Raw genomic sequence first — 17,544 nt, 5'->3', positions numbered from 1 at the left:
ACGAGGTAAATTCAGCACTAGTGAACTGGGTCCCATTATCACTAACGATGTGAGTGGGTAGACCGAATGTGGCAAACAAACGTCTCAAAGCTTTGATAGTACCCGTTGATGTGGCATGTGTCATCGGGACAATTTCCAGATATTTCGTATACGCATCGACAATCACCAGAAACATTTTGCCCATGAATGGACCCGCAAAGTCTATGTGCAGACGACGCCATGGACCCGACGGCCATGACCAGGTAGCATAGGATTTACTAGGTTTGCGTGCCTGTTCTTGACACGTAGCGCACATTTTGGTGGTATCTTCAATTTCGTCATCCATCTTTGGCCACCAGAAATATCGACGTGCCATACGTTTCATTCGTACAGCGCCTGTGTGTTCCGAGTGCAATTCACTCAAGAGCATCGCGCGCAAAGCCATGGGGATTACCACTCGTTCATTCCAGAGTAATACATCATTTACAATAGATAGTTCCCAGCGCTTTACAAAGTACGGCTGTAACTCCACCTCTTTCACATGCTCTGGCCAACCATTCAAAGTGTAGTGACGAACACGCTCTAGAACTGGATCATCTCCAGTGGCATTCAATACAACTTGAGCATCAATGAGCTCGTCCTCAATGAAAAGTACACGTGTTTCACCTAGTTCCGGGGTAGAAGGATTTCCAGAAATTGGTTTTCTAGACATGAAATCTGCCAGAACATTTGCCTTTCCCGCAATGTGTTGGATGGTGTAGTCATACGCTGAAAGTAATAACTTCCATTTCTTTAATCTGGAAGAAACCAGGAACGGAACACCTTCCTGCATGCCGAACAATTTCACCAGAGGTTTGTGATCAGTTTCAAGGACAAATTTCTTTCCCAGGAGATATTGGCGAAATTTGGTTGCACCAAACACAAGAGCGAGTGACTCCCGTTCAATATTTGAATAGTTTCTCTCCGCTTTATTCAACAGACGAGACGCATACGAAATGGGTTGGTAATCACCATTTTCGTTTTTCTGTAAAAGAACCGCACCAAGACCCGTTCCTGATGCGTCGCATTGCAAGACATGCTCCAGACCCGCCGAATAGTGCGCCAAAACCTCCGTGGAACATAAAGCATTCTTTATCGTAAGGAACGCTGTCTGTTCAGAATCTGACCATCTCCAAACAGTATCTTTCTTTAGCAGAGCGTAAAGTGGCGCCATAATCCGAGCAAAATTGGGTATGAATTTGCGAACATAATTCGCAGACCCAATAAACGATTGAAGCTCACTGACGGACGTAGGAGCATTGGCATTAACCATAGCATCGATTCTTCCTGGCGAAGGCGCCATACCACTCGCACTCAAAGTATGACCAAGGTACGAGACTTGCGGTAGCATGAACTCGGTTTTCGTGGCTTTCAAACGCATTCCCGCATCTTGTAGCCGCTGCAAAACCATTTCCAGGTTTCTTTTGTGCTCTGCATCATTTCGACCTGTGACTAGAATATTATCTACATACACAATGCAGCCATCGATACCCGCCAGGAGAGTCTCCATAGTACGCTGAAATATGGAGACTGCTGAATGAATGCCAAACGGTAGACGTACATATTCAAACAGACCACGGTGGGTATTGATTGTAGTATACCCCCTCGACTTAGGATCAAGCTCTAGCTGGTGGTACGCCTGAGATAAATCAAGCTTCGTAAACTTCTGCCCACCATTCAACTTGGCACGAATTTCGTCTATGGTAGGTAACGGATATTTTTCTAAATCCGAATTAGCATTGATGGTGCGCGAGTAATCAGCACAGATACGTACATTTCCGTCTGGTTTTTGAACCGGAACCGTAGGTGAAGCCCATTTCGAAAATTCAACTTTGCGTATTACACCTTCCTCCTCCAGTTTAGAGAGGCCTTGCTCGTATTTCTCCCGGATTGCAAATGGTACTGAACGAGCCTTCATGTACACAGGTTTTGAATCATTTACACGCAAAGTGACCTGAGTTGAATTTAATTTGCCGACAGTTGACGTGTCAAACAAACTCTCAAATTTCTGAAGCATTTCCTCCTGCAGCTTTGCGCGTATAAGAGCATTATCAATTTCAGACTTCACCGAGAATATTTCCCTCCATTCTAGTTTGAAAAGTGAGAGAAGATCTCTGCCCAACAGAGATGGACCATTTGTATCGACAATGCGCAAGAGAACAGTGTGCTTTTGCCCATTTATTGACACTGGAAATTTCCCTTCACCTAAACAGGGGATGATGGAGCCGGAAAACCCAATGAGCTGGACTGATTGAGTTACAAGAGACGACACTGGTGCACCCAATTTCTCGTAATCAGATTTGGTGATGATGGATACAGCACTACCTGTATCGATTTCCATGCAAATTGGTGAACAAACATCATTGATTTCCGCCATTACAGTATACGGAGGGTGTTTTCCACTACCCGATCGAATCTTGTAGATAGGCATATCATCAACATCACAATCAGAAACGATCTCACCTCGATCATCAGGTTCGTCATCCACGTGGTGAATTTCACCTCGTTTCTGCTTGGTGATGCAGGCTCTTTCGAGATGTCCTCGTTTCTTGCAGTATCGACAAGTAGTAGATCGATGAGGACACTTGTCAGCCATATGCAAATCAGATGTACAACGATAACAAACCTTGCCCTTCGTCGACTTTGACCCTTTCTGGTCCTGCGAGTGATTTGGCTTTCTAGATGCACTTGCTGACTTGGATTTACTGGTAGTGGTAGCTCTCATCTTGTTGACTGACTCGGACGGCGTAGATGTTGATCTAGTACTAGTAGTAGTACCTGGAGTAAGCTGCTCAGCAAACATGATGGCGCGCTCCTCCCGTAAAGCGATATCCAGCACATCCTGAAACTTCTTCGTCTTGCTGTCAGGACTAGTCAGAATCGTCCGCTTGATCTCCTGACTGTAGACTCCTGCCATAAATTGATCTTTTAGGGATCTGTCTAAATGCGACCCAAAGTCGCAGGCTACTGCCGCACGTTTCAAACGATTTGCGTAATCTACCAGCTTTTCCGCTGGTCTCTGGTTGCAATCGCGAAATTGAAAAGAAGAAGTCATCGTGGAACGCTCCACTCTGTAATATCCATTCAGTAGGTCACAAATCTGCTCGAAGGTCTTGTCCGATATTGACTCCGGCAGACAGAGGTTCCGCAAAGTGGAGTAGACGTCTTTCGACAGTGAAGAGATTAGATGTGCAATCATCTTGTCGTGACGTACGCGTTCTTTCTCCGATGAGTTTGCACTGGCTGAAACAACACCGATGTCATTTGCGAGAAAATAAAACTCAAGCCGTTCCCGGTACTCCGCAAAGTCCCCGCCAGAAAACTGCTCCAGGGTGGCCTTCCCTGAAGAGGCCATGGTTTACCAAATTCTCGCAAGCACTCAACTAAACAAATTATCTCAAAACAAAATTTTCATCTTCGTCGCCATTTGTTGTGTATCCACGTACACCCTACATGCAGTCTCACACGCAGCTCACCAGAGTCAACCAGCCGGCATGGATACATGTAGAGTAAGACCATGATTCAGAGCATGCGCAATGAGTATATACAAATGCATACAGAGTACATAATATATTACATCAGAGTGCATATATAACACCGACGAAAAGACAGTCGGCCCAACCTCCTGTCTCACCTTCCTGGGCATCGAACTGGCATCGAACTGGACTCCGTCCAGAAAGTGGCTCGTCTCCCACAGGACAAGGTTGACGACATCCGCTCCAGACTATTGGCCTTTCGCCAACGCCAATCCTGCCGTCTACGGGAGCTTGAACAGCTGTTGGGCAAGCTGAACTTTGCCAGCCGCGTCATCACGCCGGGCCGTACATTCATGCGCCGACTGTACGATGCCACGCGCAACGTTTCCAAGCCCTACCACCGCATCCGTCTCTCCCCAGAATGTCATCTGGACCTTCTTTGGTGGTCTCACCTACTCGATGGCTGGAATGGCAAGTCATTCTTCCTCGATCTCCAGGAGACTCTGGCCAGCGACATCCTGATAGAAACTGACGCACCTGGCGCCATTGGGCATGGTGCAGTTTACGGCACGCATTGGTTCGCCGACACCTGGTCACCACAACACACTCCGCTCTGCATTACGTTCAAGGAGCTGTACCCCATCTGCATTGCATGTGCTACGTGGGGCCACCAGTGGTGTCGCAAGCGTATCCGCTTCCATACCGACAACGAAGCTGTCGCCGCTGTTCTCAAGTCTGGCACCAGTCGCTGCCCTTATGTGATGTCACTCCTACGGCAGCTCTTCTTCATCTGCGCCAAGGGTAATTTTATGGTCACCGCCCGTCACATACCGGGAACTACCAACATCCTTGCTGACGCTCTCTCCAGGCAAGATTTCAAGCGATTCCATTCGTGCCACCCTACCGCCGCTCACATGCCCACTCCCGTGCGTGCTCTTCCGTCCATTCCTGGGGAGACTTCGGCCGTGCCTTGCACAGCCGAGTGACGGAAGCCCACATGCAAACTGCCATGAAAGCTGGCAGCACCGGTCCTGGGTAAGCGCTGATCAGACAGACTGAGCCCACTTATTGTGGGTGCCAGAGCATAACCGAATGCCACCTATGTACCGACTGTACACTCAGCAACTCAATATCACTCTACTATTGTCCACAATCTGTGGCACCCCCTCTACAGTTAACAGTGAATAGGAGGTTCTCTATTTGGGGAGTCAACCTTGCTTACCAGGCTCCTCATACGGCTCATTCAGCCTCTCACACTCAGACGGCTCACTCAGCCTCGGCTCACTCAGCCTCTCAATACGGCTCACTCAGCCTCCGCAGCCGGGCCCTGCCCGGCTGCCTCCATACAGCTCACTCAGCCTCCGCAGCAGGGCCCTGCCCAGCTGCCATACACACACATTCACACAGCTCTAAGCTGTCACTCACTCGGAGCCTGGCAAAGCAATTGACAAACCCTCCTATTCCCCAAACTGGTTGCTCGTTGTGTGAGTGCGGCATGCAGATGCTTGTGTTAAATGATTTTTTGCGCACGCGCAAAAATATGTTAACACAGAAGGCGCATGCTCTGTTCCCAACAAACTCTCACACGCTCATTGTTCTCCGAAGTCCACTGTTCCTGACTTCAGTTCTTGCTTTGTCCGCATTGGCAGTGGATTTCTTTCTCAACCCACCCACCCACTCCACTATTGTCATCATCATGTTTCCTATTCGAGTTCTCTCCTGTCGGTATCCATTATCATACCGGCCTACAATAACTACACCGATGCCGTCTACCGGCGAAACTCTGTAAATACATGGAGGGGAGTCAACCTTGCTTACCAGGCTCCTCATACGGCTCATTCAGCCTCTCACACTCAGACGGCTCACTCAGCCTCGGCTCACTCAGCCTCTCAATACGGCTCACTCAGCCTCCGCAGCCGGGCCCTGCCCGGCTGCCTCCATACGGCCCGGCTCACTCAGCCTCCGCAGCAGGGCCCTGCCCAGCTGCCATACACACACATTCACACAGCTCTAAGCTGTCACTCACTCGGAGCCTGGCAAAGCAATTGACAAACCCTCCTATTCCCCAAACTGGTTGCTCGTTGTGTGAGTGCGGCATGCAGATGCTTGTGTTAATACTACTTCAAGTATTCTTCCGGGCGTGAAAATAGTCATGAATGAAAAATTGCCACTGAAAATCGTATCATGGCAGCACATTCAAATGGCAAACAAAGCAAAGTGTACAGCTGATTCTAGTCACCCAGTCCTAAATACTCACTAGTAAGTGAAAGACCCTGGTATAGGCACCGGAGTTTGGCTGTCTGGCCCTGCAATACTTCCACATCGCTTACATCCTCCAGTTCATTTTCTCCAGCTAGAGAATGGGAAATCAATGCAACAAAACAAGGGAAGTAAGAAATTAAAGGGGAAGTTAAGGCAAAAATTAAAATTTCACCAGTTGTAGTCTTCGGGGTGCTGAGTCGAATGGTCGTGGTCCGAGAAAGCTGAGACGCTCCCTTCCTACTTGAATCCCAATCGAACACTCGCACTTCCACCGAAACTGGGTGACTGCGCCCTACGAGATGGGGATTTGTATGCGAAATGTCACTAAAAGCGCCATTTCGTTCTTATAAAAGCACGGATGACCGCGATTGGCCCATATGTTGTAGTCTTTTGGACGCTGAGTCGACTGGTTTTGGTCCGAAAAGGCTGCGATGCAGCGTTCGCCCCTAATTCCCAATCGAATATGGTTGAACAAGCGGTCACGTGCTCCTGCGCACACCAGTCACGTGGTCACCGTGCCTGCAGGGTACAACTTACAGCCTGTTTTGACCTTTTTTGGGTGCAGTCCTGTCACTCGAGTTGAACCTTGGTGTGAAAGTTGTCGCCTGCTGGCGTGGTGACCAGGTGATTTTGGCACCCAGGAGCACGTGACCGCTTCTTCAACCATGTTCGATTGGGAATAAAGGAGGAACGCTGCATCGCAGCCTTTTCGGACCAAAACCAGTCGACTCAGCGTCCAAAAGACTACAACATATGGGCCAATCGCGGTCATCCGTGCTTTTATAAGAACGAAATGGCGCTTTTAGTGACATTTCGCATACAAATCCCCATCTCGTAGGGCGCAGTCACCCAGTTTCGGTGGAAGTGCGAGTGTTCGATTGGGATTCAAGTAGGAAGGGAGCGTCTCAGCTTTCTCGGACCAAGACCATTCGACTCAGCACCCCGAAGACTACAACTGGTGAAATTTTGATTTTTGCCTTAACTTCCCCTTTAAGGCTTCCCTGAGAGCGACCAGGCAACGGGGAACCATGGGGACAATTAGGAGATCACTAACACAGTTTTGCAATAAGTCGCGTTGGTAGTGGTTGGCGCAAACGCGTGCCGGAGCATGTCTCAAGACAGTTCAGTGCAATAGGGCTTGAAAGCGATGACACCAGAAGTCATCAGAAGTCAATATCTAACGACAGATACCGACTTTTGGATCCATTCTGACCATGGCGAAGTACAGGATGTGGTGGATGGATCACTCGTGTCGTACGTATAATATATATGTACAGTTGCGCTCGGTGAAATCCGACCCAAAGTGCAAAGCTGGTGCCCTGGACCAGTTCCGATTACATCATTGTATTCGAAAATGTGTACGTCCAGCCGCATTCGTGCCACTTCCAGGGCGTCAAGGGCAGCGGTGCTAGTTGAGGGTGGCAAATATGTACTTGGGTCGGATTTTACCAAGCACAACTGTAGTGGTGATTCTCTCCTGTACCCGCAGGAGTGGGTCCCTGACAGGGAGGGCTCAGTCCAGTCACTACCATACAAAATCCATACAAAAACTGGATCCAGGTGGATAGGGTCCAGCGGATAATGCTCCGAAAATGATCGTACAATGCTAATCATAATGCTCCAAAAACTACCTCATAATGCTGATCATAATGCTTTAACAAGGGCTATAATGCTCTTGGTTTGGGTCAGAAAGGAGGAAAGGCGGCACATATTCAAATCTGCTGCTGAATCCGGCGCAATATTTTCCACAAGCTCCACCAACTTGTAGCACTATAAGACATAATCGATTCGCCAGTGGCTGCTCTCTATTGCAGCTTTTGCGCAGGGCTATGGCTGAATAGTGTATATCATACAATACTATCGCAGCATTATCCAGGGAGTGAAAGGTGTAAACTATGATAGGGATCATGGAAATGAGGTTTATCATGGCATCTGGTAGTCCTGCCTGCAGACAAGCTGCCACTGCATTGGTTCTGTGAATAATCTTTTCATCTGAAACAGCAGATATTAGGCTGATCTTGTATCCAAATCCCTTCCATTTGCGGTGAGCGTGAAAAAATGTGGCCAGATTATTTTGCTGCTCTACTTCCTTTACTTTTATAGTCTTCTTCTCCTTGTGGTGTTGCATAGACAACTGGGTGGCAACATTGACAATAATACTCTTCTTTGTTGATAGCACTTGGCTCAGTCACTGCTGTCTTGGGAGTACAGCTGTCCACATCTTACTGTACGTGTTTCATCAGGACACTCAGACACGCACTGCTGCAGAGTGCTCATAACGACTTGGTGCTGAATCCACGAGTAATTCTAGTTCTTTTCGAGCCAGTTCGGCTGGACTCCGCAAAGGCAGTTCGTCGGAACAACATGGATCTCTTTCTGCTTGTAGCTGCTCTTTCAGCCTGGTCCAAATTTATCAAAGGATCGGCGTCTACATGTACTTCACTATCGCTACTAGCCTAGTCACGCTATCTTCAGAGCCTGAGGCACAACGAGAAACTTCTCTTCGGCTTTTCGACATTCACTTCGCCTCCATGACTCTCCATGTTTTCGACAAAACAGGTTCCTCCTTGCAAATCCTTGTTGCGAATTTTTGCAACAGCTTTGGTTGGGCGCACGTAGTCGTCACTGAGATAGTGATTGACCTAACTACATAGTACATACATGTAGCCATTGCTACATCAAGTGCTAAAAAGTGTTCCGTGTCTACGCAAAGGGATCCACGATCCAGTCACCTGGTAACACGAAGAGGGTTGCACCTCCCAGCAAGAGTTAACGCTGCACCCCGGACGCGCCGGCAACGCCAGTCCCTCGGTGGCCACTCTTTCCAACTCGCAACTCCTCTGCCAGCCTCCAGTCCAGAGTTCATCCGCCGCTCCTTCCCATACTTTGTCCTGGAGAGCTGGAACACACTGCCTGCCCCAATCCTCGCCGAACGCCCAACTCTCAAGATATTGCCGACATTCAAGACCAAGGCCTACCATCACCTCCGCCAGACCAATTGGCTATGGGCCACTGACGTCCACCAGCACTGAGAATAACCGGTTGTCTCTATTATTATCATTTTCTGTTTCTCTCTCTCTCTCACTCTTCCTCTCCTGGGAAGCTCCTCATGCTCATTCTCCCTTTCTCTGTCCATTTCCCCTTCCTGATGCGTAGACCAACTGTTGAACCCGAGACCACTAGGTTGGGGGAGGTTGACCTACCTCATCGGCACGCATGCCAGGCTCCTCTGTGTTGTCAATGTTCGCTTGTCCAATTTTGTCTACCTCCCCTTTTATGTTGCTGGCCAGTGCTTTGTAGTAAAAAAAACAAAAAAACCTCATGAGTGTAGCCGATTGTTGCCAAAAAGCTGGGATTTCCCGATATTATCCACTATGAAAGTCCAAATGCCGCTCAAAACTCACATAATGCCCGTTTTTTCCTTTCTAATGCTCCACAATGCTCTGATGCTCGGATAGTCCCATAATGCCGAATATGATGCCGGCATTATTCGCTGGACCCTACAGGTGGATCAAAAAGGCAGCGTTGTCATGACTACGCTGGATGTGACAGTGCACTTTACAGGCCTGCTATAGCAGGGTATGTCTAGTGGCAATCGGATAAACTGAAACCAGCAACCAAAGATAATCCTCTGACAAGAATACATTGATTACACATACCAAACTGTGGCTAGCAACACATGTAAACAATAAGCCTTTTGCGCGTTGTACAGATGCACGAAATCCCGTAGAATCCCGTAGAACCTAATGGGTGCTGAATGTGCAGGACCCTATTGTGTTTTCTGCTATTTCCACTAAGAAATGAGCCCTGAAGGCATTTGAAACGAAAACCTTTTCTGACAAAGATCTAGCTAGTCATTAGTTCTAACGAAAGTGAAGAAGCTGGAAAAGGGATTGTTTGCCATTAATTATGAGGCTAAAATTGGTCAAATGCGCATGCATAGCACACAATGAACACCCAATCGGGGCTGTACACACCTACGCCCTAGTACTGAACTTCCTACATCTGTACAACGCGCAAAAGGCTTATACCATTAGCAAGGGATTTCCCCCTCAAATAGAGGCAATATCCAGGATAGCTTACAGTAGGATGTATACTGTATCGTGGCCGAAGCTGTAGCATTCCTAGATAGGCTGTTGCTGGCGACACAGCTGAACACATCCCGTCGCATGCCAAGAAAGCTAGCCTTCACGCTGACTATTAGCTTGGAGATGCCTGAAGCGAGTGTCTGGACAGTAACTCCAGTTGTTGAATTGGTCAGTTGCATAGATCCCTGGAGTGAAACATGACCAGAACAGAACACATACTGTAGTCACCATACCAAAACCCCAGGGTCGTATTTGCTCAAAACTCAACTTTGAAAGTACCCCAGTTCTGCATAATTATAAGACCTGGGTTACCTAATGATCTGCTTTATGTACCACAAATATCCCTTACATCTTTGAAAAAACATTCGCACTCCAGTCAGAGGCGGAGGAACGAGCTTGGGAGTGGTCCGGCTGGGTCCCGGGGAATTTCCCCCTGAATTTTTTGGAAATATTATATGAATATGAATGAATTTGGGGATATCGTGGTCAGTGACCACAAACGGAAATCAACAAAAATAGAACAGAGTATTGGTGATAAGATGGTCAAAATGGGTAGCACCGATCCCCGAACGCTTACAAAGTGTGGGCAGATAGAACTACCGACCTTTCTTTTTCTTTCTTTTTTTTTACCATTTCTAGCTTCCTCAGCCTATTGATCGAGTTTCTCGCTCGCTTCCTTTCGACTTGTGGATACTTCTTTTTGAAGTACATTTTCGATAGGAGTGACTGGTGCTGCTTTGATAGAAGGCGAGGTCGTGCTGCAGACATTAGTATGCATTAGAGGGGCAATACTCTTCAAGCACCAAGTCCTGACCTCTAGATTTTTTACACCGGTGTTGCACAAATCCAGTGGACCATCCAGCTGGGGAGAGTGGTCCGACCTGGGCAGGACCAGCCGGACCAGTTCCTGTGGCCCTGCTCCTTGCAAGTAAACTGGAAGAATGTGTGCGGGCAGCTTGCAATGTGTGGAAGCCAATAAGTGACAACTACCCGAGTAAACTCACCAGTTTCCAGGAAATGATCGGACGTGGAATTCCTCTGGCGCCGCACAACAGCTTGACATCAGCATCTAGCTTAGTATTGATTATAAAGGAGCTCGGCTGCACAACGATGACTGGTGGAGCTGTGCAGGTATGACAAACGAAGATGCTTGTTTCATGTTCATCTTATGTGTGCACTCTTCTTTCAGACCTGCTCTCAGTCCGGGTTTTGCATAATACAAAATTGCTAGTACAGAATGTTCAGCTGCTGTATAAAATCATTTCATGCTGCGCAATAGGTTTCAATAACATCATGGACGGCACCAGACGGCACTGTCGGCACCTTGATCCAGTATGGAGGCACATGCTCTGTTCGGGGGCCAAGACTAAGATCAGAATGAACACTATGAGTTATCATACAGTGACATCATGGGTTCGCCGGTTCAAGCATACACGTATACTCATATTATAGCCAAGGATTCATGATGGTTAGGTTTATTCCCAAGAATTCTTTTCAGAACTACCACTTCAACCGACTTACACCGTCATACGTGTGGACTGCAGCGTGCGTTGAAAACATGTTTTATTGATTTTCTTCTTGCCGAAGGAACTGTAGCTGATGAATGCGGCTTAACTAGTACAATGCAAGTGCCCAAAGTTTCACGGAAAGAGATGTACTATAACTGTAGTTATGAGACTGTCCACAGTCCATTCATAAAACGATGAGTGCTGGCTCTAGCGAGCTCCCGTACCGGGTGATTTTTCGTGATTTTATCGTGCACGGTGCAATACCCCGAGATTTGAAACTTGAAAAGCAGGCTGAAAGGGTCCAAAAAGGTACCTCAACTGAGGTTTTGAACCGCACACTGTACTGTTGCCAGTGGAGTGAGACGGCCTGGATTTTCATGGTTTTCCCAATTCAGTGCTATTGGGGCAAAACCTGGCCGAAATCCTATTCTTGTTATGGCTTGCTTTCTGGAGAAATTAACTTCAGAAACATACCGTCAAGTCTTGTATAAAAGCCGCGGCTTCTATGACTTTCTTGGTGAAAAATTTCAGGCTTCTATACAAGACAGGTATTTCTATGTACATGTATGTCAACACTAAAACCAGGCTTATGCGTGATTTGATGGGCCCAAAATTGCGGCTTCTATTCGAGGGCGGCTTCTATTCAAACGCGGCTTTTATACAAGACTTTACGGTAATTGGAAGAGCATTCCATGGGGATTGCCAAAAAATTGTGAAAAACCACAAAATTTGACCCATGTATGGCCAAAAGCTAGGATATCATCTTTTTACGAATGGATGGACTATAGATGCCGGTATTCAAACACCGATGTTGTATACAACGGTTTCATTGCGCCGCCCAAAACTATGCCACTCACCTAGCCCCCGCACAGCAAAGTCATGGTAGATTTTGCCATAGGGATTGGCTGCCACACACGTGTACCAGCCAGACAGTGCATACGTGCCCATCAGCCTGTGGAGCACCAACTTGTTACCAGTGACATTCAGCTGCGAGGACACAGCAGAGAAATCCTGCGCGTCGTCGTTCTTCAACCAGGAGATGCTCGGCGCGGGATTACCACCGGCAACACACTCAACCACTGCGGTTTGGTTGGGTCCGAATGTGATGAGCGGAACAGGCGTCACTGTCGGCACCTTGATCCAGTATGGAGGCGCATGCTCTGTTCGGTGGCCAAGATCAAGATCAGAATGAACACTATGAGTCATCATACAGTGACATCATGGGTTCTCCACTACAAGTATAGGCCCGTGGTATAGCCAAGGTTTCATGAATTTTGTAGAATGCATCGTTGAGGGTCCAATGTTCCAATATGAGCCCATTATGTTGAACCATCTTCTTGTGCTTGCCCACAAAAAAATAGTAAAATGTTCTTACGAGTAGGCTACAGGATATGCCCGAAAAGGCTATTAAGTCCTGCCTCGTGAGTCATGGGTATTATACCCATACTATACCTATGTTTTCACTGGGAAAGCCTATCACACTATGAGCGGCTTGCCCAGTACTGGTGAAAACAGGCAAGTGTTTGCAGTGCTTGGACGGGGTGGCTCACTGGGTTTCAGTGCCAGGACAGGGTAAAACCACCTGGGTTTCAGTGCTAGGCCCTGGGCAAAACCACCCGGGTTTCAGTGAAAGGACCGGGTAAAACCACCCGGGTTTCAACGCTAGGACTGGGTAAGACCACCCGGGTTTCAGTGCTAGGACTGGGTAAAACCACCCGGGTTTCAGTGCTAGGACCGGGTAAAACCACCCGGGTTTTAACGCTAGGACTGGGTAAGACCATCCGGGTTTCGATGCGAGGATTGGGTAAACCCCAGTTCCGGTGCAAGGACTGAATGGTTTGCCGGGTTTCATGGAGTTGCAATGCATTGGCTCATGAGATCATACAAGGCATTGTAGAGAACTTGAGTACCCGTGGCAGCAGCAGTTGCACAAATGTGTGTACTACGTGTACAGCACTGGCTATTGATATACAGTCGACTCCTGATAATAGACTGTACTAGTGCTCCTAGTTTATATGCATCCCTACAAGATATAGTTGATTATAAACGAAATCTGTTCGCTACAAAGAGTCAATTTTGTTTGGTTTCAAACAGGGACATGGACAATAGTTCGGCAATATCACGAAATTCGCTATGCAAGTTTTAGTGGAAATATTATTACTCTTTTTTTTACATATTTTGTAGAAATAGTGATGCCGCGCCCTATTTATGGCTTTTCCCCATCAAACTGTGATTCAGAGTTACGGATATTTCGAAGTTCCGGGCAGTGCCCGGTCCCGAACCATCCAGACAAGTAAGGTATGAGTGTAGTTTTTGATTGGTGCGGTAGTTTCAATGCCTTTCATGCTTTGTGTAGGATATGGGCATTATGGCAGGTGCACATGACCTACCTCCATAGTAGTAAATATGTGCTGGTGGTTAAAATGTTGGTCTCTTGATAACGTGACCAACCGGACCGGTTCCGACGGCCCTGGAAATGATTGTAGTGGAAATTCAAAGGATCTATTCTATGTGCATTCAAATCTACCAAGGCAAATGACCGTGTCTTAGTGGCACCATGTGGCTGGTGGGTGCGCCACTTTGTCACGGTGGAACCGATCCCGTTGGTCAGCCTATGGCCGGACCAACACTTGGCGGCAACGCGTGTTTACTGCCGAGGAGGCCATGTGTACCCACCATATCATACACACAGTATGAAAGACCGTGACTATAATAATATGTGTGGCCGGAGCAATCGAGAACTGCTTCTGCCGGTCCTGTAAATTGTGTCTCAGTATGACTTACTAGTACTCACTTTCTACAATCTTGGGTGCCTGCAGTTGGGACAGCACACTCTGTGGCTCCAGCATCAGTGCCAGCAGGATGAATCCAACCCAGCTCCTCGACCAACAACTGATCATGTCTGCCACTCGTAGATCTTTCAGTGATACATGTACTCAGACTTGTTTACTTACTTGGACTGCACTGAACAGTGCCAGTGGGTGATACAACCTTACGGGCTAAATCAGCTGAAGTACCTCCGTCACTTGCATGTAGGACCTGATGAAATTCCCCTTACGAGCAACAAACTGACCGTAGATCACTATTACTTGTGACAGTCTTGGAAGTGTTTCGGTCTAGCATGATGACTAGCCAGAGGCCCAGAGCAGTGAAGACTGAAGAGACGGAGTGCGATACGCGTCTGTGATCGCTATTGAGTAATTCTCATCACGTCAGTACAAGGGGAGGCCACGTTCTTGTTTCTAAACGCGGATGAGCGAACCAGCCAACTAACTAATTACTTCACTTTACTTTTTACTTGCGTTTATTCCTTCATCCGCTCATCTACCGACCCGTGATGTGTATCACTACCAGAAGCTAGGATTTTGGTTCATTCATGTATGAATATGATCATGTCACTAATATTATCACCTGCGGCTGCAGGCTGCACCATGATCTTGATGATCACTCCCTACGAGTCGACTGACTGTATGTCGCATGTGCACACCTGCTCACTGCATTGTTACCAATGGTTACGGTACTTGCACTTGCAGGACCAGGGCCGTATGTATGTAGCTCGACCATGATTTGATGGCATGAATCATGATACCAAGAGTCAGGACTGAGTACATAACCTGATAACACTGGTTATGTACTCTTGATTATACATGTACTACTAATACTATTATTATACCTACCATGCACCCGTGGTAACCAGTGGTAACGTTGACACCACAGAGTTGTTGGTTGACAGCATGTTGTTGGTTTATACAGCATGTGGCCAGGTGGAGGACCATACAGTGTTCGGAAACAGTGACCTTTCTACATCCATCCACGCCTTGGTAGAGCCCCGGTCGTGCGACCATCTGAACCGTAAGGGTGTTAGACCCGGCTCTGACCCTCTGTATGCTAGGGACTTGTCTTAGGCTTCTTGTTGTTGTACCGTCAGTCGCGTGTGTTCTTTATTCGCTCCTGGGTGTCTTCTTCATGCTCAGTCCTCATAAACTTAGTAGCTTTTTGTTGTGAATTGTTCTTCTTTCATCTCTTTTATACTCTTCATTCTTTCTTTTTCCAACTAACTTCCGTCAGCTCGTCACGTCAGCTGACAACAGTTACTGTCACCATCATGACAGCACTGTAACACGGTGGAGGACAGCATGACAAAAATATGTCCTCTTTACATGTCATTGTAACAAGTGTCAACCAAAAACATGTTTCAACAAAACAAGGTTAACTGGTTTGAGGGAAAGACACAGACGGGAAAAATCTGAAGGAAAAATTGACTGTCACCACCAGGACTCGAACCAGGACCCTCGCCTGTAGCCAGCGATAGGCAGTGGCCCAGCGATGCTCTAACCACTGTCCACTGAGCTATGGTTTTTGTTTTGTTTGTTTTTTATTTCAGTTCGTTGCCTCAACAGTACAAAGTACAAATATCAAGAGGGACGAACGAAAAGAGAAAATAAAACAGAGCAGAGAGGAAGATGCAACTGAAAGGAAAGGAAAACTGAGAGAAACGGAGAAGGAATGTGGACTGGGCGGATTCATGAACCATTACTAGAGAGAAACGGAGAAGGAATGTGGACTGGGCGGATTCATGAACCATTACTAGAGCAGGTCAATGCATGAACAGAAGGGGCAAGTCCGTCGATATTCATGTTTAAAAAATTCCAAGCCTTATATTATTGGTGAAATACATTTTCAAAAAGGAGGGGATATAGGGATATAGTCAATTTGTCGTCATTTAGAGCGTGCAAAAGTTCTGTAGAAAATGATCTAATGTCCTCACTTCCTTTCAAGTGAGCAGGGAGGGCATTCCACATAAGGGATGCTCTGGAGGAAAAGGAATTGTACCCTACCATGGATTTATGCAAGCAAATTGACATATTGTTTGTTGTAGTTCCACGAGTTGACCGCTTAGAGGTGGGCAAAGGGAAAAGACTGCGTAAGCATGATGCAGGCTGAACAATATGACAAATAAACGTAAACGTAAGAAATTGATAAATGTATCGGTATTCAAGGTGTTTTATTTGAAGAGAAGCAAGAAGGGGTGGTACAGCAGCATGATATGAAGCACCGCAGGTAACTCGTACAGCTCTACGGAACAAGGTAAACAATCTCTCCCTGGACTGTGCTGATAGGTGAGATGCGTAAACAGGGAAACAATACTCAAAGTCGGGATGAATCACACTAAGCAGGTACTGGCGACGGGCAAATGCTGCCATTTGGCGGAAGGTGCGTCGCAACGCGCCTATCTTGCGTGACACCTTGCTGGTGAGGTGATCTACGTGTGGAGCAAATGAGAGCTTGTTATCGATAAGGATACCAAGGCAGCGAATTACACTCACTTCCCTTAAGGTAGTGCCGCCCAGCTCAACAAGAACGGGTCTTTGTACGTCAGGAGCATTCTTCGGCAAGATCCTCATGACCACGGTTTTGTCAACATTAACGCTCATGCCCAGTGATCTTAGTTCATTGTGTATCTTAGCGAGAGCCGAGGACACGACATCGGCGCATACTATTGGATCTCGTGAGGAAGCGTACAAAGTCTTGTCATCGGCAAACATGAGGAGCTTTGCACCGCTCCCTGCAGCCAGGTCAGGTAAGAGTCGCACATATAGGTTAAAAAGGGTTGGACTCCGCAAAGGCAGTTCGTCGGAACAACATGGATCTCTTTCTGCTTGTAGCTGCTCTTTCAGCCTGGTCCAAATTTATCAAAGGATCGGCGTCTACATGTACTTCACTATCGCTACTAGCCTAGTCACGCTATCTTCAGAGCCTGAGGCACAACGAGAAACTTCTCTTCGGCTTTTCGACATTCACTTCGCCTCCATGACTCTCCATGTTTTCGACAAAACAGGTTCCTCCTTGCAAATCCTTGTTGCGAATTTTTGCAACAGCTTTGGTTGGGCGCACGTAGTCGTCACTGAGATAGTGATTGACCTAACTACATAGTACATACATGTAGCCATTGCTACATCAAGTGCTAAAAAGTGTTCCGTGTCTACGCAAAGGGATCCACGATCCAGTCACCTGGTAACACGAAGAGGGTTGCACCTCCCAGCAAGAGTTAACGCTGCACCCCGGACGCGCCGGCAACGCCAGTCCCTCGGTGGCCACTCTTTCCAACTCGCAACTCCTCTGCCAGCCTCCAGTCCAGAGTTCATCCGCCGCTCCTTCCCATACTTTGTCCTGGAGAGCTGGAACACACTG

General features: G+C 47.4%; 1 protein-coding gene across 1 annotated transcript in view; it reads right to left on the bottom strand.

Moving 5' to 3' along the window:
• Nucleotides 1-14,615, bottom strand: part of LOC135827269 (uncharacterized) — a 34,804-nt gene extending 20,189 nt beyond the window's left edge. The window contains exons 1-5 of the mRNA XM_065339802.1: nucleotides 14,147-14,615; nucleotides 12,210-12,512; nucleotides 10,849-10,967; nucleotides 9,840-10,029; nucleotides 5,752-5,847 (exon numbers count right to left, since the gene is read on the bottom strand). Of these exons, the coding sequence (XP_065195874.1) occupies nucleotides 5,752-5,847; nucleotides 9,840-10,029; nucleotides 10,849-10,967; nucleotides 12,210-12,512; nucleotides 14,147-14,252 (814 nt within the window). The 5' untranslated portion in view covers nucleotides 14,253-14,615. The remainder of the gene's footprint in view (nucleotides 1-5,751; nucleotides 5,848-9,839; nucleotides 10,030-10,848; nucleotides 10,968-12,209; nucleotides 12,513-14,146) is intronic.
• Between the last annotated feature and the right edge of the window lie 2,929 nt (nucleotides 14,616-17,544).

Source organism: Sycon ciliatum, chromosome 1, assembly GCF_964019385.1.
Source record: "Sycon ciliatum chromosome 1, ocSycCili1.1, whole genome shotgun sequence".
In the NCBI taxonomy this organism is placed as follows: domain Eukaryota; kingdom Metazoa; phylum Porifera; class Calcarea; order Leucosolenida; family Sycettidae; genus Sycon; species Sycon ciliatum.
Note: the sequence above shows the minus strand (reverse complement) of the source record. Positions and strands in the feature narration are given on the sequence as shown.